The sequence below is a fragment of the Narcine bancroftii genome, chromosome 3, assembly GCF_036971445.1.
Source record: "Narcine bancroftii isolate sNarBan1 chromosome 3, sNarBan1.hap1, whole genome shotgun sequence".
NCBI classification, from domain to species: domain Eukaryota; kingdom Metazoa; phylum Chordata; class Chondrichthyes; order Torpediniformes; family Narcinidae; genus Narcine; species Narcine bancroftii.
Genome location: NC_091471.1, coordinates 249,095,731 through 249,118,328, shown reverse-complemented (window position 1 = coordinate 249,118,328; position 22,598 = coordinate 249,095,731). Strand labels below are relative to the sequence as shown.

The 22,598-nt window shown below is 45.1% G+C and overlaps 2 protein-coding genes across 3 annotated transcripts in view; one reads left to right on the top strand and one right to left on the bottom strand.

Annotated features, from left to right (window-relative positions):
- wdr83 (WD repeat domain containing 83) overlaps positions 1 to 9,455 on the bottom strand; it is a 22,828-nt gene extending 13,373 nt beyond the window's left edge. Inside the window, exons 1-5 of the mRNA XM_069927500.1 lie at positions 9,310 to 9,455; positions 5,713 to 5,833; positions 2,980 to 3,085; positions 2,049 to 2,097; positions 337 to 463 (exon numbers count right to left, since the gene is read on the bottom strand). Of these exons, the coding sequence (XP_069783601.1) occupies positions 337 to 463; positions 2,049 to 2,097; positions 2,980 to 3,085; positions 5,713 to 5,833; positions 9,310 to 9,412 (506 nt within the window). The 5' untranslated portion in view covers positions 9,413 to 9,455. The remainder of the gene's footprint in view (positions 1 to 336; positions 464 to 2,048; positions 2,098 to 2,979; positions 3,086 to 5,712; positions 5,834 to 9,309) is intronic.
- wdr83os (WD repeat domain 83 opposite strand) lies at positions 9,301 to 22,523 on the top strand. Of its 2 annotated transcripts, XM_069927504.1 has the most exons (5): positions 9,301 to 9,516; positions 11,893 to 11,986; positions 18,550 to 18,655; positions 20,284 to 20,381; positions 21,971 to 22,523. In XM_069927504.1, the coding sequence occupies exons 1-5, from the start codon at positions 9,411 to 9,413 to the stop codon at positions 22,035 to 22,037; spliced, it is 471 nt and encodes a 156-aa protein (XP_069783605.1). In that variant the 5' UTR covers positions 9,301 to 9,410; the 3' UTR covers positions 22,038 to 22,523. The 2 variants fall into 2 exon arrangements, with proteins under 2 accessions (XP_069783605.1, XP_069783606.1); XM_069927505.1 differs by lacking the exon at positions 11,893 to 11,986 and having other exon boundaries at positions 9,433 to 9,516.
- The last annotated feature ends 75 nt before the right edge of the window (positions 22,524 to 22,598 follow it).

Below are 22,598 nucleotides of genomic sequence, written 5' to 3'. Positions count from 1 at the left end.
TCGGGAGTTTGGATGGGCAGGTAGCCAGGGCCAAAAATAGGAGGGAGTTGACTTTTACATCGTATCGACTATTATACGTATATATACGGTTAATTGTTCTGCGAGTTGGCATAAATTTCATAGGCTAAATGGCCTTTATCATTAAAAAAAATCTGGCCAAAATATAAAGAAACAGCCTTCTGACAGCGAGGAGCTCTGCCCATTGAGCCAGTGTGTAGACACACATGTACATCGATGTGTATTTGTTGGATTTCTAGCGGTTATGTTCCCACTCTGCATTGTTTATCTGTTGTCTTTTCACTAATTGCAGTTACTTTTTCCCACTGCGACTCTCACCCTGACAGAATTTCATGGTCCGAAACCTTCACACTGGAAATGCCGTCCTTGGCTTCATTGAGATTCTGAATGGCCTCTGGTTTCCGGGAGCGACAATCCCAACATTTAATCGAGCAGTCAATGGAACCTGCGATCAGATGATTGGCCCAGTTAACAACCCAAGAACTTAAAAACAGGGCACACACTGGCAGACACTCCCATTTCACTACCGAGTCCACTGAATGGTGCAACAGACTAGAGGGGGTGAAAGGAAGTGGGTGAAATGTATTGGTCTATCAGCAGCTTCACCATTGAGGCTAATGATAGACCTGAAGTGCACGTACTAGAAAGTGGGATCATGTTGGGAGCTCTTACAATCACAGTAAAACCCCTGGCATCCAGCACCTGTGAGGATTGGTAAATCCTGGATAAGTGAGTTTTCCGGTTGCTTGAGACTCACTCTTACAATATCTAATTAATACACCTACATTAGGAATAAACAGTTTAAAAGACAAAAATACTGCAGTATGTCTTAAAATCCGGACTGCTTGTGGTTGGGTAGGTCCAGATTTTCTGGATTATCTGTGGTGCTTACACAAAGCACGCACGCATGCAAAAGCTGAGTTTTCGAGTAGTCCGGATTCTCGGGTGATCCAGATGTCGGGCATCCAGATTTTCAAACTTTTTCTGTATACTTACTTACACTGAACAAACTTCACTTGCATGAATATATATAAACCTTACAGAATTTATTTTCAGTCATATTCTTTAGCTGTTGCGGCATATCCATGAAAGATGAACATTATAGACAATTAACCCCCCCCCCCGCCAACTTTACAGATAAAGTTTTACTAATATACTTTACAAGATAATAAGGATAGAGACTAAGCAAGGAGCGAGCATCTTACTAAGACGCTTACTAAGTAGGCAGCTAACGGTGAGCGGCATCAACTAGCTCTTCGTCCCGGGCGACACCATTTTATTCAAACACAACTATATCTAAATACCAAAGCATGACCAAGGCACTCCACAAGCTGAATATTTGCTCCCATCTTCACCAAATGTTTATGTGTTACTTCAGAGAACATTTACTTTTAGAGTTTTAATCTTTTATTTAAATGTTTATTTATTTTAATTTTTGAAAATGTAATTATTTTCCTCTATTTCTTTGCCGGTTGCTTGAATTCTGGATAACAAGGGTTTTTAACTGTTCTACACCCATCTTAATGGCCTTCTGTGCCATTAATTTTCTTATTTTACAGTATAAAATCAACACTTCCAAACTTGAGATTCTCACCAGAATTACTATCTCTATATCTTTACCTCCTATGAGACCGGCTGAGTTTGTCCAGTATTCCTGCGTTTTGACTACAATCACGGGGTCTGCGGACTGTCACGTTTCACCTTCTGCCTGCTGATCAGTGGCCTAGCTGGCCATGAGTACTGGGTGACATGTCAAGGGTGGGTGAAGCTCCGCTGAGGAGTTGTTCCTTTAAGGGAGGGGTTGGTACATTCAGAGAAAGAGGGGGAACCAAATCCCAATGCAGCAACCTACTGGGGTTCAGAGTCTATGCTCTGTTTGTCCTCACACTGAATTAATCAGCACTGAGACTAGGGGCTGTGGAACAGGCTGGAGATGGACTGCCGAGGTGAGGTGACGGCTTTCAACAAGTCAGACCGTGCCTGCTTTGAACACGGGTTTCCCATATGGCTCCCTCCAACAGAGTTCTCACCTGAAACAATGACAGTCGACTCCTCGTTGAACTGAACACAGTTCACTTTCTGCAAAAAGAGAGAAAGGAGTGGTGTTTCAGTATGAGTGGGAGTGAAAAGGTGGGTGAAGCAGTGATGCAGGTATGTGGAGCTGCTAGCTCATGATTCAGAAGGCCCTGATGCTAACTGAAGATTTTATTTCTCTCCGTGACTGCATGGACTTCCACTGGATGCTCCAGTAATGATATGCAGGATGGTAGGTTAATAACTGTTGTAAATTCCCTTTAGCCTGTAGGTGTGTGGCATGGTTAACGTAGCGGTTAGTGCAACACTTTTACGGTGCCAGTTACCTGGTTTGAAACTGGCGCTGTCTGTAAGGAGTTTGCACTTTCTCCCCGTGTCTGCGTGGGTTTTCCTCAGGTGCTCTGGTTTCCTCTCAACCTTCAAACACGTGGTGTTGTAGGTTAATTTGGGTGTAATTAGTTGGCATGGGTTTAAATGGCTGGAATTGACTTCTACCGTGTTGTTAATAAACAATTTTAAAAATCTAGGAGGGAAGATGCTGATGGGAATGTAGGGAGGATGCAATGATTTAGCATAGGATTAGTGTGAAAAATGGGTGGCTGGTAGTCAGCATGGACTCGATGGTCTGAACAGCCTGTTGCTTTGCTTTATTTCATATAACAATACAGCTGAAGACCAGAGGTCAAATCACCAAGTGAAGCACCTGATGGAAGAAGGAAGACAACTGAGGAGTGTTGCTTCTTCGATGAGGTCACACCAACCGTCAGTATCATCGCACTGTCACCACTACGCCACACCCTCCACAACCCATCCCAGTACGGCGGCAACCACAGAGCCATATATCTACCCCCACCTCAACACTAGCCCACTCACTCTTGCCGCTCACCTCAGGGTCAGCCAAAGTTTGTGGACCAAAGTTGGTCTTACCCCTCCATGGCCCCGGAATTTCCGGAGCAGCTGCCCCGTCGCCACGTCCCAGAGGATGATGGTTTTGTCACCACTGCAGGAGCAGATCTGGCTGTTGTCGCAGGACCTGAAGGAGGTGAGAAGTTAGACTGGTGAAGGCAGTCCAAAGGCAAATGATTCACTTGGCCAAAACCGCAGGGCCTGGGGTTTGAGGGAGGGGCAGTGGGTTAGAGCAGAATCAAAACAACAGATGGGTTGAAGAAAATCAGTGGGGCAACTATAACCAGAACTTTTGGTCCTGCGAGGAAAACACAAAAGTCTGCAGACACTGGTTGAAGTAAAAGCACAGAAATGCTGGAGAAACTCAGCAGGTCCAACAGTGAACTTTATATTAGCACAGATAAAGGTACATAACCAATGTTTCAGGCTTAAGCCCTTCATCAAGGAACGACATTTTGTTTATATCTTGATGAAGGGCTTAAGCCTGAAACATTGGTTATGTACCTTTATCTGTGCTAATATAAAGTTCACTGTTGGACCTGCTAAGTTTCTCCAGCATTGTGCTTTCCAGCATTTCTGCTCCTGTTCTTTATGCACAAGGTAGAGAGGAGGCCATTCAACCCACAGGGTCAGCAGAAGGAAGCGCCAGAGATTGGGCAGCACCACACAGCATTGGGAGGACAGTCATGCAGATCTGCTGATGGGCTCATCTCCACCTACCTGCCTTCCCCCACCCCCCCTTCCCGCCCATATCCCTTTATTCCCCTACTATGTAAAAATCTATCCGATCTTGTCTTAAATACTGAGGTTGCCTCCACAGCTTCAATGGGAAATGAATTCCACAGATTCACCACCCTCTGGGAAAAGCAGTTCCTCCTCACCTCTGTCCTAAATCTACTCCCCTAAACCTTGAGGCTGTTCTGCTAGTTTTAGTCTCCCCCTCCAATGGAAACAACCTATCTTTCATCTATGTTTTTCATAATTTTATACACTTTTATCTTCATGGGGGTCAGGCCCTGATGGTGTACCTGGCAGGGTACTGAAAATCTGCACCAACCAACTAGCCAGAGTGTTCATGGACATTTTCAACCTCTCCTTGCTGCAGTCAGAGGTTCCCACCTGCCTCAAAAGGGCATAAATCATCCCGGTGCCCAAGAAGAGTAGCGTGGGCTGCCTCAATGACTACTGCCCAGTAGCACTAACTTCTACTGTGATGAAATGCTTTGAGAGGTTGGTTATGGCCAGAATTAACACACACTTAAGCAAAGATCTGGACCCACTGCAATTCGCCTATTGTCACAATCACTCCAGATCGCTGGCTCTCCACTCAGCTCTGACTGCCCTCGAAAACAGCAACTCATACCTCTTCATTGACTACAGGTCAGCTTTCAACACCATTATTGAAGAAGCTACAAACTCTCGGCCTCTGCAACTGGATTCTTGACTTCCTCATTGGAAGACACAGCCAGTACAAATTGGAAACAAGGTCTCCTCCTCACAGATTATCAACACAGGCACATCCCGCAGATACATGCTCTACTCATTATACACCCATAATTGTGTGGCCAAGCACAATTCCAATGCCATCTACAAGTCTGCAATGAGGAAGCGTACAGGAGGGAGATAGATGAGCTAATGGAGTGGTGTCATACCGACAATATTGCGCTCGACATTAGCAAATCCAAGGAGGTGAGTGTTAACTTCAGGAGGAAGTCAGAGGAACATGACCCAGTCCTCATCAAGGGCTCAGTAGTGGAGAGGGTCAGGAACTTCAAATTCCAGGGTGTTAACATCTCTGAGGATCTGTCTTGGAGCTTCCATGTCAATGAAATCATGAAGGATTGCCAGCTGCTATACTTTGTGAGGTGTCTGAGGAGATTCAGTATGTCACCAAAAACTCAAAAACTTCTACTGTGAAAAGTATTCTGGCTGGTTGCATCACTAGCTGGTATGGAGGCCCCAACTCTCAGGACAAGAATAAACTTCAGAGAGTTGTTAACTTGGCCTGCAACATCACAGGCACCAGACTTCACTCCATCGAGGACGTCTACAAAAGGTGGTGTCTTAAAAAAGCAGCCTCAATCTTCAAAGATCCCCACCACCCAGGCCATGCCCTCTTCACTCTGCTACCATTGGGGAAATGGTACGGGAGCCTAAAAACGAGCCCTCAGCAGCACAAGGACAGCTTCTTTCCTGCTTCCATCAGATTCCTGAATAATCAATGAACCAAAGACCCTGCCTTACTTTTCGTGCACTATTTTTATTTTATTTGTTGTAAAAGTGGTTTAAATGAATGCTTACACTATGATGCTACTACAAAACACTGACTTGTTGATGACAATAAATTCTGATTCTTTCTTATAAATTCCAGTGAGTACAGTCCCCAGGTGACTCAACCTCTCCTTATAGCCTATTCTCCCATTCCTTTGGAATCAACCTGGTGAACCTCCTCTGCACCCCACCTAAAGCCAGTACATTCTTTCTCAAGTAAGGAGACCAGAACTGCATGCAATACTCCACCTGTACCTTGTACATTTGCAGTATAACCTTCCTGCTCCTAAACTCACTCTAGCAATGAAGGCCTTCTTGTTAGCCTGCTGCACCTGCAAACCAAACTTCTGCGATTCATGCACAAGCCCTCCCAAGTCCTCCTGCACGGCAGCATGCAGCAATCGCCTGCCATTGAAATAATAATAGTCCTGTCATGCACGGAAAATGGCATCAGCGCAGGCAGCCTGCCAGGGAGCGTCTTACCCAACTGCATCCAGAACCTCGTACCCATGGCCAGTGTAGGTCTTCAAGAACTTCCCTCGATGCGGATTCCACAGCTTCAGGGTTTTGTCACTGCCACAGGTCAGGCAATAATTCCCGTCCACTGGATGGGAGCAGACAATATTGCAACAGAATTAGCATTCAAATACCATTACAAAATGTGAATCTTACATAATCGCCTAGTCTGGGGGTGGCCAAACCTTTTTGGACGTGGGCCACATACAGAAAAATATAAGAAGTCACAGGCCAAACAATATTAAGCCTGGCAATTTTCAACCAGTTACACTGCAAGAAAAATCAGAAAACCCCATTTTTTATCAAAATAACTATACAACACCACTGAACTGTTGAACCATTGGCATTACAGTAGTTTATGATGTGCTCACATATTACAGTTGGCATTTCTGTATCTGCTGCTCTTTAATTTCAATGAATACAATAAAACTCTCTAAAACTCTCATTCAAAAAGCTGGGTTCAAAATAAGAACAGGAGAAAAGATCACGAAAGGGACAAGGTCATCTCCAACATCCCTCCACAACTCTCAATGAATACAGTTCATGGTCCAAGTGTCCACCTTAATGATAAAGATCCAATGTGTAAATCTGTAGATAGGCCATGAAAGTCAGCAGATTCCTTATAAATCAAACATACACACTTTCCCTTGACTTCTGTGAAGTATCATTTATTCATTTTCCCACCGTGTCTCAAATTTTCAGCTCTCCCTTGCTATTTTTCGTCTTTTCGGTTCTGCCATGTTTAATCAACAGAGGTAAACATTTTTTAACTGAGGTAAATGTTTTCACTGATGAGTAACATTGCAACAGTCAGTCTAGAGGTTGTTCAAAATGGCAGCGACATCTAGTGTCGAAACTAAGAAGTGCAATGTACGTATAGTGCAATTTATTGATAGAGACTGTTCTAACGGACCACTTAAAAATGGGCAACGGGCTGCAGTTGGCCCGTGGGCCGTGGTTTGGCCATCCCTGCCCGAGACGATCCACACTCGCACAACCACAACCTTGCTGTGAGTTAGAACACGATGACAGGATGCCTGGAATACACCATTTATCATTCTCTCTATACAGTACAGTGGAAAACTTGACATCCCTTACAATAACAAATGTTAATGGATAGTCTGTGAACTTAAGTTCATTTGGAGTTTGGTGATGACCCTGGAATTGGTTGTTTTAATAGTTCACACAGGGTGGTGAGTGGAGTTGGAGTTCTATTTCATTCAGATTTAACTGCCTGGGAACACCTTCACAAGATGGACTGCAGCAGTCCTAGAAAGCAATTCAGCATCACCACCACACTTTAACCTTGCATTGGTGAAATCCCAATGCACGACACATCATAAACTTATCACCGTATGTGCCTCCAGTTACCCCATCACACCTTTTCTTCCAGAATTTCTACTTTTAATTCCAAAGTTTCAACTGCCTAATCAGCACCATCTCATTTAACCTTTGCTTCTCCCCTTTCTCATGGACAACAGTTCAGCCAAGGTTTAGGCATAGATGTAGAATATTCCAGTTCAGTCCCTTCAACCCATATGTTGTGCCAACCTATATAAACCTACCCAAAAAAAAAATTAAATCCCCCCTACTTCATAACCCTCTATTTTTTCTTTCATCCATGTGCCTGTCTGAGAGACTGAAATGCCCCAATTGTTTCAGCCTCCACCACCACCCCTGGAAATGCATTCCAAGCACCCACACTCTGTGTAAAAAAAAACTTCCTCCCTTCACTTTGCACAGAGATCCTCTGATGTTTGCTACTCCCACCATGGGTAAAAGGCACTGGCTGTTTATATTATCTCTACCTCTCATAATCTTGTAGACCTATTAGTCTCATTTCATCCTTCTACATTCCAAAGAGAAAAGTTGCAGCTCTGCTAACCTGACATCATAAAACTTATTTTCTAATCCAGGCAGCATCCTGGTAAGTCTCCTCTGCACCCTCTCCATAGCCTCCACATCCTTCCTGTAATGTGACCAGAACAGAACACAACATTCCAAGTGTGGTCTCATGAGAGACTGGAACAGAGCTGAAGTAACCAATTCTACTGTTTCTTGAACAAGCCAACAAAGGCACAATGTGCCTTCTGCAATGGGCATCCTGGGATGCTCTGATATTTTGACATGGGTAAAACTGAATGCAACCGAGGTAAATATGGTCTCTCCCTCAACACCAGATGGTAGGCTAATGGCATCCCAGTAAGGGGACAGGAAAAGATGAGGCAGGATAAATGCAGTAGCACACACAAGAGTTCTCCAGGAAGGGGTGGGTGGTTGTGGGGCCACTTGAGGATGGGATGGCACACTGCGCAGGCTGTTTCCCCCAATGGGCAGGAGAAATTTTTTATTCCAAAAATAGATTTTATTCACAATAAATTATTTTCAAAGAAGAAAACCTTTCAAAGTCTTTTCACATCCTCAATGTCATATGCATGCATTTCCATCAATGTACATTGTTAGATTAGTTCTCTCTTCACACCATTACCACCATTGTGGCACCTTGTCGTTACTCTCCCCTCTGCTGTTTGATGGGCTTCCCCTCATTCTCAGCCCCTCAATGCCCAAAGTTGGAAGGACTCAAGACTATTGTCCTTTCCCACAGCGTTCTCACATTGACTGCACCAAGCCTCAGTGCGTCCCACAGCAAGTACATCCGCAGCCTGGAATGTGCCAGTCGGCAGCATTCCTGCAACAACATCTGTGTGCTGAAAGACCAACAGATTTTGGCATCTTTCACCAAGTTTATGATCTTGCAGCAGTTCTGAGAGCCCACTAGCATGCAGGGGATGAACTGTGTTAAGGACCCTTGCATCCTTCTCTACAGATATTTTGCAAATCTGCATTCTGTAAAGAGGTGGGCAACTGCCTCCACTCCATGGTATTCATCTCGGGGACAACGTGTGTGATATTTCTGTCATATAGAAAGAATCTGACTGGGAGGGCTTCTCCTACTTCCAGCCAGATGACCTGGACTGTCAGATCAAGGAACCACCCCACCAGGTCCATCAAGCTCTTGTCTCTCAGTATCTGCAAAATGTTCCATGCTGACCGTTGCCTGATGGACTTGTGGTCAAATGTATTTGTCTGGGAAAAAAAATCTTTACTCCGGGTAGTGTAGCAAAGTTCAGCTGACTAGGACATTTCACAGTAACAATGCCGTGTCCATCCTTCCCACACCTGGGACAGATCGGCACATTCCTGCACTTGGTGCCCTTGTACTTTCGTCCATGCACAGCTGATACAGCTACACACGAAAGTGGACATCAGAGTGATGGGGAAGGTGGATATGAGGATGAGGATGAGAGGGGACATGAGGATGAGGTGGAAATAAGGATGAGGGGGAAGGTGGACATGAGGACGAGGAGACGGGACATGAGGATGAGGAGAGTGGACATGAGGGGGAAGGTGGACATGAGGATGAGGCGAGTGGACACAGGATGATCCCATGAAATGGGATGAGCTCCTTCCCGCCGCCAGGGGGCGCGTCCGCCACTCCGTTGCTAGGTTATCGCCACCCCTTCTCAGTGAACCTGTCAGCATGGCAACTCCCCGGCCACTCACCGTTGAAGCGCACGGCCCTCACCGCGCCCTGATTACACTCATAGCTCCTGAACTGCTGGGTGGGAAACCGCGGGGGTCGCGGACGCGGAGAAGGAAACGCCATGGCGCCTGAGGAGCCCGGCGACCAACTTCCGCTTCCGAGGAGAAAGGTCAGAATCTGGTCGCCAACATCATGGCGGATCCGAGGAGACCCAACAAGATCTTGCGGTGAGGCGGCGCCCGGGTGGGGGAGCCCCGAGTGATGCGGATACAGGCCAGTGTATCTGGAACTGAATTAAAGGCGGAATCAAGCCACTAGGCCCTTTCAAGCTGCCGTGTAAAATGAGATTAACTGGTCAATTTGCCCGGTTAGTGTCCTACTCACGCGGCAGCTTGAAAGGGTCTGACCCGGGTCAGCGGGGTCCAAATCCATCCAGGTCCCTCCCCTTCCTCGGAGGGAGTCAGGGAACCCAGTTAAACTTACCCAGGGCGCGTCCTCCGGCGGTTTGAACAGCAAAATGGCCAACCCAGTTACTCCTGCGACGTCAGTGTTTGCGCACCGGCATCACAGGGAAACCACTGGGTGAAGTGCCTGCCGCGATCGGGGAGAGGGGTTGCTGCCGCAGGGCCCAGGGTGGGAGAGGTCGCTGCCGCAAGGGGGAGATGACGCCACAATTGGGGGGGGTGGAGTGAGGTCACTGCCGCGGGGGCGAGGGTGTTACCATGATCAGCGGGAGAGAGGTTGCTGCCATGGGGGGTGGGGGGGGGGGGTTAGGGAGAGGGGTCGTTGCAGTGGGGAAGGGGGGAGAGTGGGAATCTGTGAACTGCCGCTACTATGAACGCCACTCCAGTTGTGACAGCTCAATATTTGCGGCAGCGGGACACTGCTGGGGGTCAGGGGACGCCATTGACAGGTGGCGTGTTGATTGACAGTGGGGGTCGCGACTGACGGGGGTGGGGGGGGGGTGTCACATTTGTGGCCCGAAATGTGAAATTAATAACACCATCACCACATCCTTTACCAGTTGAACATCTCCGTGTCTTTATTTTCCTGCTTCCCTTATTTCCTCATCCTGCACCTTCCACCTCCAGTGCATACCATCTGACTTCCGGTCAGGTTAATACATATCATGCATATTCATTATCATGACATCCCTCCTTTCACCAGAAATAAACTTTATATCTTTATGTTTAAATGTAAATACTTTAACACTATCAATAGCATTTTTCTGCCTTCTGAACCAACAAAACAACTTCAAATTCAAAACAAAAACAACTTCAAATTCCCTCTTCACAAAATGGAACATAAACATGTAAACCCAATGTAATATAATAGCTCAACTGTTCTTCTGTAATTATACTAATACAATGCTCACCTCATATGCAAAATGTAAACATTTAAATTTATACACCTCCCATGTTTAAATTCCAATACTTTTGTTTTTTTTTCATTGAATACCAAATAGTCGACTAAACAAAAATACAATTCATACAGCACTCATACATGTACTTTATGATATATTGATCAAATCACTGTCCAAATGTTCCCATTATCATTTCTCTTCCTTGGTGAGTAGCATTACTGTGCTTCATTGAAACTCATTCCAACTATCACAAACTTTCACTTTCGTGATAATGCGGGCATGATTAGAAATATGGCACAAAATCTTCATATCGTTTAGGTGGTTTCCTGTCCCGTCTCGGCCTTCCTGCAATGCTACTGTTGCAACTTGGTTGTTCACCCTCAGCACCGGAATCACTGCTCGCTGCGGCCTCTGGTGTTTCTGGTACTCTGGCCACTTCATTGGGAATGCTGGTAACTACCTCTGGAACATCATCTGGTCTCTCAGGTTGAGCATCTCGTATTGGACTTCCAACCACTTCACTCGGTGTTGCTCTGGATTGGTACTTTTTGACACCAGACACATTTCTTTTGTACAGGACTCCAGCTGGAGACTTGACTGTCACCATACTTCCGCTTCTGGATACAACAGTATAGGGTTGATGGTAATAAGGTGTGTCTAGCTTACCACCACTCTCTTGCCTCACCAGAACATTATCTCCAGGCATGATGTCTGAGTACCTGGCCCCACGCCTCGAGTCTGCATACAGCTTTGCTACTCCCTTCTTTTCAGCATCGTGGTCCCTCATCTCCTGGTCGTCCCTAATTTCCTTTATTTCGGGCATTTTTTGTGCGGATTTTCCTCCCAAAAAGTACTTCTGCTGGACTTTTTCCTGTGGTTGCATGAGGCGTTGCCCGATAGACAGCTACATAGGATAGCAATGCTTTTCTCCAGTTCTATCCTGCATGAGAAATCCGTAATCGTTTTTCGATGGACTGATTTTGTCTCTCAACTTCCCCATTGGCTTGCGGCCATTTAGGAGTTACTTTATGATGGTGGATACCTGTGGTCCTCATGTATTCAGCAAATGTCTCTGAAATGAACTGTGGACCATTTTCAGAGTATAGCGTAACAGGCAATCCATATCTCGCGAAGATCCCTGCCAATGCTTGTATTGTTTTTTCAGTGGTCGTTGACCTCATCACAACGTACTCATAGTATCTGCTGTAGTAATCTACCACTACTATGATTGTCTCACCAGTTGCTAAAGGTCCGAGAAAATCAACAGCTACATCGATCCACGGTCCTGTCGGGAGCTGCATACTCCGATCGGCTCTGGAGGATTACTCCTACTTGTGAGTTGACACCCATAGCAGGTTTTGACGAATTTCTCTGCGTCTTTATCACAACCTGGCCACCATACTTTACTCCTGAGGTTTTGCTTGGTACCAACAATATCTAGGTGTCCTTCATGAGCTAATGATACGATCTTTGGTCTCATCCTCTGTGGTATCACCAATCTACACCCCCTCAATACACACTGCCCGCTGCAACAAAGTTCGTCTCTAATGGGAATATAGGCCTTGTGAATGCATTTGTCCCGTTGTTCACTTTGGATACATTCTCTAACTTCCATGAGTTCTGGGTCATGTTCGGACTCTTTCTCGACTTCCCTCGTTGTCACAGCTTCCGGTGTCAACTGGATAGCTACGAAGCGTACAAAGCTCTCTGCTTCTGTCCCCAATTCTGACTTGGATTGTGGGCATCCATCTTTCAATAATCTGGACAGCGGATCAGCAATGTTTGCTTTCCTGGCAATGTGAACTACTCTGTACTTGTACGGTTGGAGTCTGAGCACCCATCGTTCTATCCTGGCACAAGGTTTGGACCTGGCGGCATAGATCACCTCCAATGGTTTATGGTCCGTGATGAGTTCAAATTCAATGCCATACAAATATGCATGAAATCTCTCGCAGGCCCATACAAGTCCGAGTGCTTCTTTCTCTGTCTGAGAATATCTCCTTTCCACATCTGTCAAAGATCTGCTGGCATAGGCAATGATTCTTGGTCCCACATCACGCATCTGGACCAATAGGACTAGCATCCGCTATGACTTTGGTTGTTGCAGAAGGATCATAATACCCAAGAGTATCGACATTCGTCAGACTTTGTTTCAGAGCTGTGAATGCTTCCTTCTGCTCAGAGCCAAAATGGAATGGTACACCTTTCCTGGTTAGTTTCCTCAGTGGTTCTGCCAGTGTAGCAAAGTTAGGGATGAACTTTGCGCAATAATTAACCAATCCCAAGAAGCTCCTCATCTCCGTTGCATTCTGGGGTTCACGTGCATCTGCAACAGCTTTCACCTTGGCATCAGCTGGGTTCAGTCCTTCCCGTGTAAGCCTGTGTCCCATGAAGTCCATCTCTGAGACACCAAACTGGCACTTGTTTCCATTCACGGTAAGGCCTGCCCCCTGTAGTCTGAATAGCACACGCCTCAACCATATGTCATGCTCTTCCTTTGTAGCCGCATGGACTATATGTCATCAGAAATGTTGGCAACTCCAGGAATGCCTTGAATCACTCGATGGATTTCGTACTGGTAGATCTCAGGAGCTGCATTGATGCCGAACGATAGTCTCTTGTACCGGTACAATCCACAGTGAGTCACAAATGTTGTCACATCCCTGGATTCTGGGTCCAGCTCTAATTGATGATAGCCCCATTTTAAATCAATTTTTGAGAACACCTGACTGGTAGTTAACTCCTGAAGTACTTCCTCCACTGTTGGTATGGGGTGTCGTTCTCGAATTATAGCTTCATTGGCCATCCTCTTATCAACACACAGTCTTATGTCACCATTTGGTTTGGGCACGATCACTACTGGGCTGACCCATTGTGTTGAATGTTCTACAGGTTCAATAATGTCTTGCTCGATCAACTCTTTGATTTTGGCCTCGACTTTCCCACGAAGTCCAAATGGAATTCTGCGCACTGGTTGCGCCTTGGGTTTGACCGTTTTGTCCTCTGCTAGCTTTAGTTGTCAACCTTTCAGCTTTCCTACTCCCTGGAAAACTGCGGGGAATTCTTGCTTCATATCCTCGTATGACTGAACTGAATTGACACGAGCTCCAATATGAAGTATTGCCAGGTCTTGCGCTGTGCGTCTACTCAGCAATGGTTCTCCCCTTTCGTCTATGACAACAAACTCTGCTTCGGTGTACTTGTCACCAGCTTCAACAGTCGCAGTGAAACATCCAATGGTCTGCAATGGCTTGGATGCTGTGTATGGATACAGTTTCTTTGAACACTTCTTTGATGTACAAATTATCTTTTTTTCTTTTCAATTTCTCCCATAAGTGTCGGTCAATTACATTACTGTCACTGCCTGAGTCTACAATGACCGGAACTGTCACACCACCAATTATCACTGGGACCTTCTCATGATGTACATCATTCAATGTAAACTGATAGTATTTCTGCTCATCCTGGTTGTCATCATCATCGTCACTTTCTGGGTCACCTTCTATATGGCGAATAGTGCCTTTCTTTCCAGGATACTTTCCTTTCCCCCAAGCTTTCCCATTCTGGTTTGCATTTGACTTGCTTTTGCACTTCTTTGCAAAGTGGTCCTTACCTCCACACTTTCTACAAACTTTGCCTTTTGCTGGGCAGCATGGGTCTTTTCCAAAATGACCTCTGTTTCCACATCTGTAACACTCCAAGTCATGTGTCGGCATATTTCTTGGCTGGCTATGGCTATGCAAGAGCCTATTTACTTGTTGACCAACTTTGTCTTTACTGGGCTGGCTTGAGTTGTCTTTCAGTTTCATGGTATGAAATTTCCCCTCAACAGCCTCTAATGTAGCAGCCATTGTTAAAGCATTGGTAAGTTTCAACTCACCCCCTTTTTCCAGCAGTCGCCTTCTGAGTTTGTCTGATCTGCAGTGCTACACAACTTGATCCAATAACTGGTTGTCCAAATCAGCTACCATGTAATTGCATCCCACAGCCAGTTGTCGCAATCTCGTCACGTACTGGGCAACCGTTTCTCCATCTTCTTGTTTTGTTTTGCGAAACAAACGGCGTTGAAATGTAGCATTCGGTGTCACCACATAGTATGCATTCAATGCATCTACGGCTATCTGGTATTCCTCCTTCCTTCCAGTATTCGAAAGTGTCTTAAAAGTTTCCCGAACTGCGGGTCCTGCGGTGAAGAGAAATAACGCCCTCCGCTGCGCTTTCTGTTCCGCCATACTGCTATCGAGAAATAGGCCATGACTGTCGGTGTTGGCTTCAAATTCTTCCAGCCATGCCTTCCACTTCACACTCACAGTGCTTGCATCACCCGTTGGGTCAAAATGAGGAGCACCTCGAAGTGCTAGAAATTCAGCTCCTGTGACTGCCATTAAGAAAACCTTCCAGCTCAAAGCCACCGATTCAAAATCCAAAATGTTTATCCTCGTCGCCAATGTCACATTTTTGGCCCGAAATGTGAAATTAATAACACCATCACAACATGCTTTACCAGTGTCTTTATTTTCCTGCTTCCCTTATTTCATCATCCTCCACCTTCCAGCTCCAGTGCTTACCATCTGACTTCCGGTCAGGTTAATACGGTGGGTGGGGAGCAACTGACAGCCAATGGGGGGGGGTGCGGATGAGACTACCGATAGGTCTCGTGAGTGCATGCCGCGTCATCGCGGGGGCAGGATCCACCCTTAAATTGCCGGGTTGGCTACTTAATGGGTCAATCTCCCTGCAGCTTAAAAGGTTTTCGAAACAGCTTAAAAGATGCTGGAAGCACCTTTGCCCCAGAAATCGCACCTGGATCCCAGGAGGGCCACCCAGTTGCTGCAGCTTAAAAGTGCCTATTGATTAGCATTGGTCAGTCCACTTGGATGCTCGAGAAGTAAATTATAGTCGAGGAGAGATTCAGCGCGGAAATGGCTCTTCTTAGTTCTGTTTTTAAGTTTATTTCAAAATCCAAGTTTATTGTCAGAGTACATATATGACATCACATCCAACCGTGAGATTCTTCTTCTGCAGGCCAGGTAGAATTTCTAATTACTGGTAACTAAACTCTGCTCAAAGGAAGCGAGAACTAAAGACAAGCTGACTGTGCAAATGCAGATTTTAAAGTTAAACCTACAGAACAGTAACAGATGTATAAATATACAGTAATATATAAAGTGCAAAATATGAATCCCTAAATGAGTCTCTGATGTTCAGGAGTTTAATTTTTAAAATTTTAGACATGCGGCACGGTAACAGGCCATTCCAGTCTACTAATTAGCCTGGGCCTCCCAAATCCTCCGGTATGTTTTTAAGGGTGGGAGGAAACCAGAGCTCCTGGAGGAAACCTACATAGATATGGGGAGAATGTACAAACTCCTTACAGATAGCGCTAGAGTCAAATAGTTGAAGGGTAGCAATTATTCCTGATGCTAGTGGAACGAGTCCTGTGGTACCTTTACTTCCTTGATGATGGTAGCAGTGAGAACAGAGTATGTCCTGGGTGGTGTAGATCCTTGATGATCGTTGCAGCTGCTCTCCAAAGGCAACATTCCATGTCAACATTCTCGTTAGAGGGGAGGGTTTTGCATGTGATGTACTGGGCTGAGTCCACGACTTTTTGCAGGAATTTAGCTCGGAGGTTTTAGTGCCCCCGTACCAGGCATTGATGTAGCCTATCAGCACACTTTCCTCTGCACATCTGTAAAAATTTGCCACAGATGTTGATAACATCTCAAACCTTTGCAAACTCATGAGGAAGTTGAGGTGCTGACATGGTATGATGGGTCCAGGTCAGATCCTCTGAGATAGTGACCCCTAGGAACTTAAATGTTGCTGATCCTCTCCACTTCTGATTACACAGTGGGGTCCATATTTCCTGATTAGTGATGATGGCGTTAAATGCTAAACTCAATGAGGAACATCCTGATGCCTATATTTTTGCTGTCCAAGGTTTTGTGAAGAGCCAGTGAGATACCGTCTGTTGTAGACCTGTTGCTGAGATAGGCCTATTGGAACAAGTCTATGTTGCTGCTCAGACAGGACCTGATATGTTTCCAGACCAACCACTTGATAAACTTCATCACTGTGGATGTGAGTGCCACTAGTTGATAGTTGTTTAGGCAGGTTACCACACTCTTCTGGACCATTGTTTGAATCAGTTGGGTACCACACTCTGTCAGAGTGAGAGGTTGAAGAACTCTGACAATACACTCGCCAGTTGGTCAGCGTAGTTTTTCAGTACTCTGTCCGGACTGGATGCTTTCCTCGTATTCACTCTCCTGAAGGCAGTCTGCATGACATCTTTGTACCCTGATAATAGAGGAGACGTGGGCGTGAACAATGGTTCTGGTGGTCAAATCTCGCATAGAACCTCATCTGAGAGTGAAACTTTGCTGTCCTGTATTGCACAGGATTTGGCACATAGCAGGTTATGTCATTTAGAGCTTTTCACAGCTGTCAGATATACTTGTCAGATTTCCTGTATCTCTTCCCTGATGGGAGCAGCTGAATAAAAAGTGAGGATAACGTAAAATTAGTGTAGATGGTCAGTGTGGACACAGTTGGTCAATGGTTCTGTGCTGAATGACTAACACTGAACTCTGGTATCCTGGATATGGACCCCCTCCTGCGTAATGCTGGGCTATGGTATAGGTGGAAAAAGGTCTAAAAACATAAAGCTTGGGACACAATACTGGAGGATATAATGTAAATGAAGGTTCAGTAAATTAATTCCAATAGAGTTTTGTGTGGTAGCACAAGTGAGATTGATCAGTATTTGCTGGAGTTCAAAAGAAAAATGTTTTCTCTTTAAGATCGATAGCACTGGGCAACAATTTTTATTTTCAAAAGGCTTGCTTCCTGGAAAAAAAGAGGGTATTACGATAGACAAATTCAAGCTGAACACAAAGATAATTTCAGATTAAGAAGTTGGAGAAACATTAAATTAACTTTTATTGAATTTAGCATGTTTAATCGCATAAAGATGCTGGCACATTGCGTTAATTCAACTGACCTAAAAATGTTTTGCTACTGATTTTCATATCTGATGCCTCTTGTGTCAGCGTCCAACAATGGCTGGCCAGCATTGATGGATTCCAGTAGCCCTGATACCGCTTTTCCGTGGTTGTAATGTCACCTTTCACCATGTTCGTCACTGACTGCACCAAGATCAGCAGGGAAGTCGTCCAAGTGTGGTTTTGGATGCTTGAAGTAGACTTAAAATATGACAGGAAATCACAAAAATGGAACATGATAGGAAAATTTCCAGGTGATTTTCATGATCAGCAGCTCACAGCCCATAAAATATTCGGAAGAAAAATCTTTGTTGTCCAGTGTAAGTCGCTGAGAGGGATTGAAATGGCGGATGCTAAGAAGCTGTTTAGAACTGAGCTCAGGAGAAATCTCCTCACTTCAGAGGGTGATGAATCTCTGCTTCAGAGTCTGGCTTCTCCATTATTAAGTTTATTCCAGGCTGAGATCAATAGAATTTTGATGGAGTTGGACAATGTTAGAAGAAAGACTTGCAGATGGAATTTGCCCTGAACATTTTTTGAATGGCATTGGGCTCAGTGACTAGGTCAGTGGTTCTCAACTTTTTGTACGTCCACTCAACTACCTTAAAAAAATCCCTTACTAACCACAGAGCATCACTCGGTCTGGAGGGACTCTCTTTTGCTTCTCTTCCTCTGACTGTAAGAGGCACTTCAGGCAATTTCAGCCGATGGCAAATCTGTCTGCCGTAATATTGCACAGTCTTTATTACCTGACAATAAATTGAATCTTGAATAAGATGCTCTGTGGTTAGTAAGGGATTACTTAAGGTGAGTGATATAAAAAGGTTGAGAACCACTGGACAAGGTCATGAAAGCTGTCTCTTGCTTCTAATGAACCTGTTTAATTCCAGATATAAGCCGCCAGCCAGTGATAACAACCCAACCCTGGAAGACCCAACTCCGGATTACATGAACTTGCTGGGCATGATTTTCAGTATGTGTGGACTGATGTTAAAGGTACTTTGACCTGTTGTCCTTCTTTCTCTCCCTTTTCCCAAATGGTCTCCTTCTCCCTGATCACCTCCATGCTGGGATGTTGCCCTCTGAGCACCCCATTTTGAATTTGCTTGGGGTGAATCAGTTCTGTTCCCTCTTGCACACGGACTTCCAGAGCAGGACCTGTAGCAGTTTGTGTTCAAAAAAAAGTGTGTCATTACCATACATGCCATTACATGGGATGACCCCAGAATTTCCACCATGTTGGGTTTGAATGATACCCTTTGTGTAAGACGAGTCCCAAATCCGGCACTTACCGTTGACCAGTGGATGCTGTTAAAAGCAAATCGCAATATTTTAACAACAAATTACCATTTAAAGGTTTAAATTCTATTTGGATATTTTAAAATAAACCACAGTTGGCTCCTGTAACAGGCCATTTAAAGCCCGTACAGAACCAACAACAGTCAGATCTGGTGGATGGACCCCGCAGGGGAGTGCTGAATCTTTGCAAATAACTAACAGGCCGTGTGCAAGATTGTGTTGGAACCAGTGGGAAGATGGTGGCATTGTTGAGACTTCATTGGTAAGAAAAGAATTTAAGACTCCTTGCATAGGACAACTCAATTTTAAGGAGAAATTTTGAAGTGTTGAGAATCATCCTATACAATGGCAGATTTATTATCAGAGTACATATGTATGATATCACATATAACCCTGAGATTCCTTTTTCATGCGGGCGAGGCAGAATTACCACTTATTGGTAGCACAAAGAAAACTACTCAACATACAAATAAAGAAATATAAACAAGTTGACTGCAATAAAGAAAGAAAAAAAATCAATAAAGTGCAAAAGTAAGAGTCCTTAAATGAGCCCCTGATTGAGTTTGTTGTTGAGGGGTCTGATGGTGGAGGGGGAGCAGCTGTTCCTGAACCTGGTGGTGTGAGTCTTATGGCACCTATAATTCTTTCCTGATGGCAGCAGTGAGAACAGAGCATATTCTGGGTGTAGATGTTCTCAATGGTGGGAAGGGTTTTCCCTGTGATGTTTTGAGCTGTGTCCACTGCATTTTGCAGGGCTTTATGCTCATGGGTATTGGTGTCCACACACCAGACTGATGAAGCTGGTCAGTACACTTTCCACCACATATCTGTAGAAATTTGCCAGGTTTACCAATGCCATACAAAACCTCTGCCAACTCCTGAGGAAGTAGAGGCGCTGACGTATTTTCTTCACAAAGCCATTAGTGTGTTGGGTGCAGGTACGAACCTCTGAGATAGTGACTCCCAAGAACTTAAATTTGCTCACCCTCTTCACCTCTGATCCCCCGATGATCACTGGATCGTACATCTCTGGTTATCCCTTCCTGAAGTCAACAATCACCTCCTTGGTTTTTGGTGACACTGAATGCAAGGTTGTTGTTGATGCATCATTCAGCCAACTTTTCACTCTCCCTCCTGTATGCTGGCTCATCGTCTTTTTCTCTACAACCCGAATCTGTAGATGGTTTTCTCGTACCAATCTTCACGGTCATAGATGTTTGGCAAATAGAGCAAGGGGCTAAGAATCTGGGTTTTGGATTTGGCTGGGAATTAGGGTGCGGCGTGTAATTTGGTCACCGTCTGCCAGTTATCTCCTCTTTCCCCAGTTGAAATGCTGTGCTTGGATTGCCGTGTACTGCTCTTTCATTAGCTTTGCAAATTCGCGCAGCTCGGAAGACACCAAGCAAATGATGAGCAGCTTCATGTGAGTGAAACCCGACGTGCATATTTTGCCTGTGCTCCCTGTGACTGGGTGGGTTTCCCCCAGATGCGCTCTCAGCAATCTCTCAAATCCCGGTTCCAGTACGTGGTTCCCATGAGCCAGTTTCTGGCAGCCTGTAGGCTATGTGGGTCCTTCAGCCATGGAGCCCCTCGCTGGTCCACAGCCATGTAATGTCGCATCCCAGGCTTTAACTGGGGAGGGAAGGGGAGGTGTTCTCCCAGTCTCTGCCCTGCTGCAGGAGGAACTCAGTGGGTCGTGCAGCATTAATGGGAGAAAAGAATTGTTGGTTTCACCCCAAAATCCTTCAACAAGACTGAAAACACAGTCACAACAAAGGGAAAAGTAAAACGCGAAAATCAGTAGACACCGTGGTTGAAATAAAAGCACAATGCTGGAGAATCTCATGCTTTGATGAAGGGGGCTCAAGTCTGAAATGTCAGTTATGAATTTTCACCTTTGCCTAAAGATAAACCTTTACCTAAAGGACACTGTTTGACCTGCTGAGTTTCTCCAGCATTGTGCTTTCACTTGTTACAACAAAGGGCTCTGGCCTGAAACACCAATAATTCTTTTCTCCCATTGCTGCTCCTTGGCCCACTGAATATTCCTGCAGCAGATTGTTTGTTGCTATAGAAATTTGGGAGAATTGATGAAAAGGAGGGGAAATTATAAAAAGAGGTCACTATAAGATTAAAGTAAATGGGTTGTTGATGGTTGGCACTGACTCAATGGGCCAAAGGGCTGGTTTTGGGCTTAAATATTTATCTTCCTATGAATTCAATATATCAAGTAGTCACTGAACATTGTATGGACGGGGAAGAACGTGTGAAGGGCAGTCACGTTTGTCTCATCCAAAGGACAGTGCAATGCTCCCTCATGTTGATAAACTCAGTTTGATACTCAGATTAGTAGTAGGGATCAAACAGGTGAATGGGAAGATTGAGAGGAATAAAGAGATCACAAAGGCAGAGTGGGAGGTTAAAAACACAATGCGAGAGAAATTCAGCCAGTCAGAGTACATTATTTTGCAAAAATAAATATGCATAACTAATGCTTCTTCCTGACTTTGAGACCGTGCTCTTTTCCCTGCCTCTCCTCCCCACCATTTTGCTTGGACGCTTGCCGACATTTTTTCATACTTTGATGAAAGTATATATTTAATTTAATAAAAATTTTGACATATAGCACAGCAACAGGCCTTTTCAGCCTAGGACCCCATACTGCCCAAATGCACCCAATTGATCTATAACCCCTGGTACGTTTTGAAGGTGGGAGGAAGCTGAAGCCCCTGGAGGAAACCCACAGAAACTCCTTATAGACAGCACGGGATTCTGAACCCATGGTCCCGATCACTGGCGCTATAACAGCATCTTGCTAACCGCTATGCTAACTGTGCCACCCTTGTATCATTATTTAATGTTTCACCAGCTGAGTTTCTCCACTCTAGTGTTTTTAACCAAACATGGTGTCTGCAGAGTGGGAGGTTGTTTAGGTAATGGAGGGATGAGCAGTTGCTCTGTGATTTGGTTTGTGTAAATCCCTCACCCAGTCCCTTCTGTCTGGCTTTGCAGGTTGTCAATTTCAGCTGTGGTGATGTCGTACCTTCAGAACCCACAGCCCATGTCACCGCCGTGGTGAAGGATGAAGCCATTTGCATCTCCGGTAATGGACAAGGGAGGGGACGCCATAAATTCATTTGTCCTCCTTCCTAATTTCTCCCCCATCACCTGATGCCAGTAACCCCTGCCCTATCACTAAGTCACACCCAGCACACTGAAGCCAGGGTGCAGGACACCCATCTTTCCTCCAACACCAGCTCACCTTTCAAGTTTTGGTGGCATTGCCAGTCCTGACTTCCCAGTGAGGAATCAATGCTGAGCTGTGCAGAGGGCACCTTACAGGGAAATATATGTCACGGCACAGGGACTCATGACACGATAATATAAATAAAATCCAACTTATCACTCTAATAGAACCTCTTGGTTACTAATGTGTCGCGGCTGCATACTTTCATCACCCGCGGGCTTAGAGCAAATGGGAAAGGCAAGGGGCGTGGCTGTAGAGGATTCTGGGAAGAAGAAGGTTTGTGCTGAAAAATAAAATATCGACAATTTTTGTGCTGAAGACAAGAGAGTGTCCTTTTAATTGTTTACGTAGCATCTATTTAGCACTCAAAACAAACTGTAACTTTGTGGGTGT

Coding starts and splice junctions, on each gene's coding strand:
- wdr83os (XM_069927504.1), top strand. CDS start 9,411: ATGGCGCCTGAGGAGCCCGGCGACCAACTTCCGCTTCCGAGGAGAAAG. Junction 9,517..11,892: donor AGACCCAACAAGATCTTGCG/GTGAGGCGGCGC, acceptor TTGTCTCACCAG/TTGCTAAAGGTCCGAGAAAA. Junction 11,987..18,549: donor CTGGAGGATTACTCCTACTT/GTGAGTTGACAC, acceptor GTTTAATTCCAG/ATATAAGCCGCCAGCCAGTG.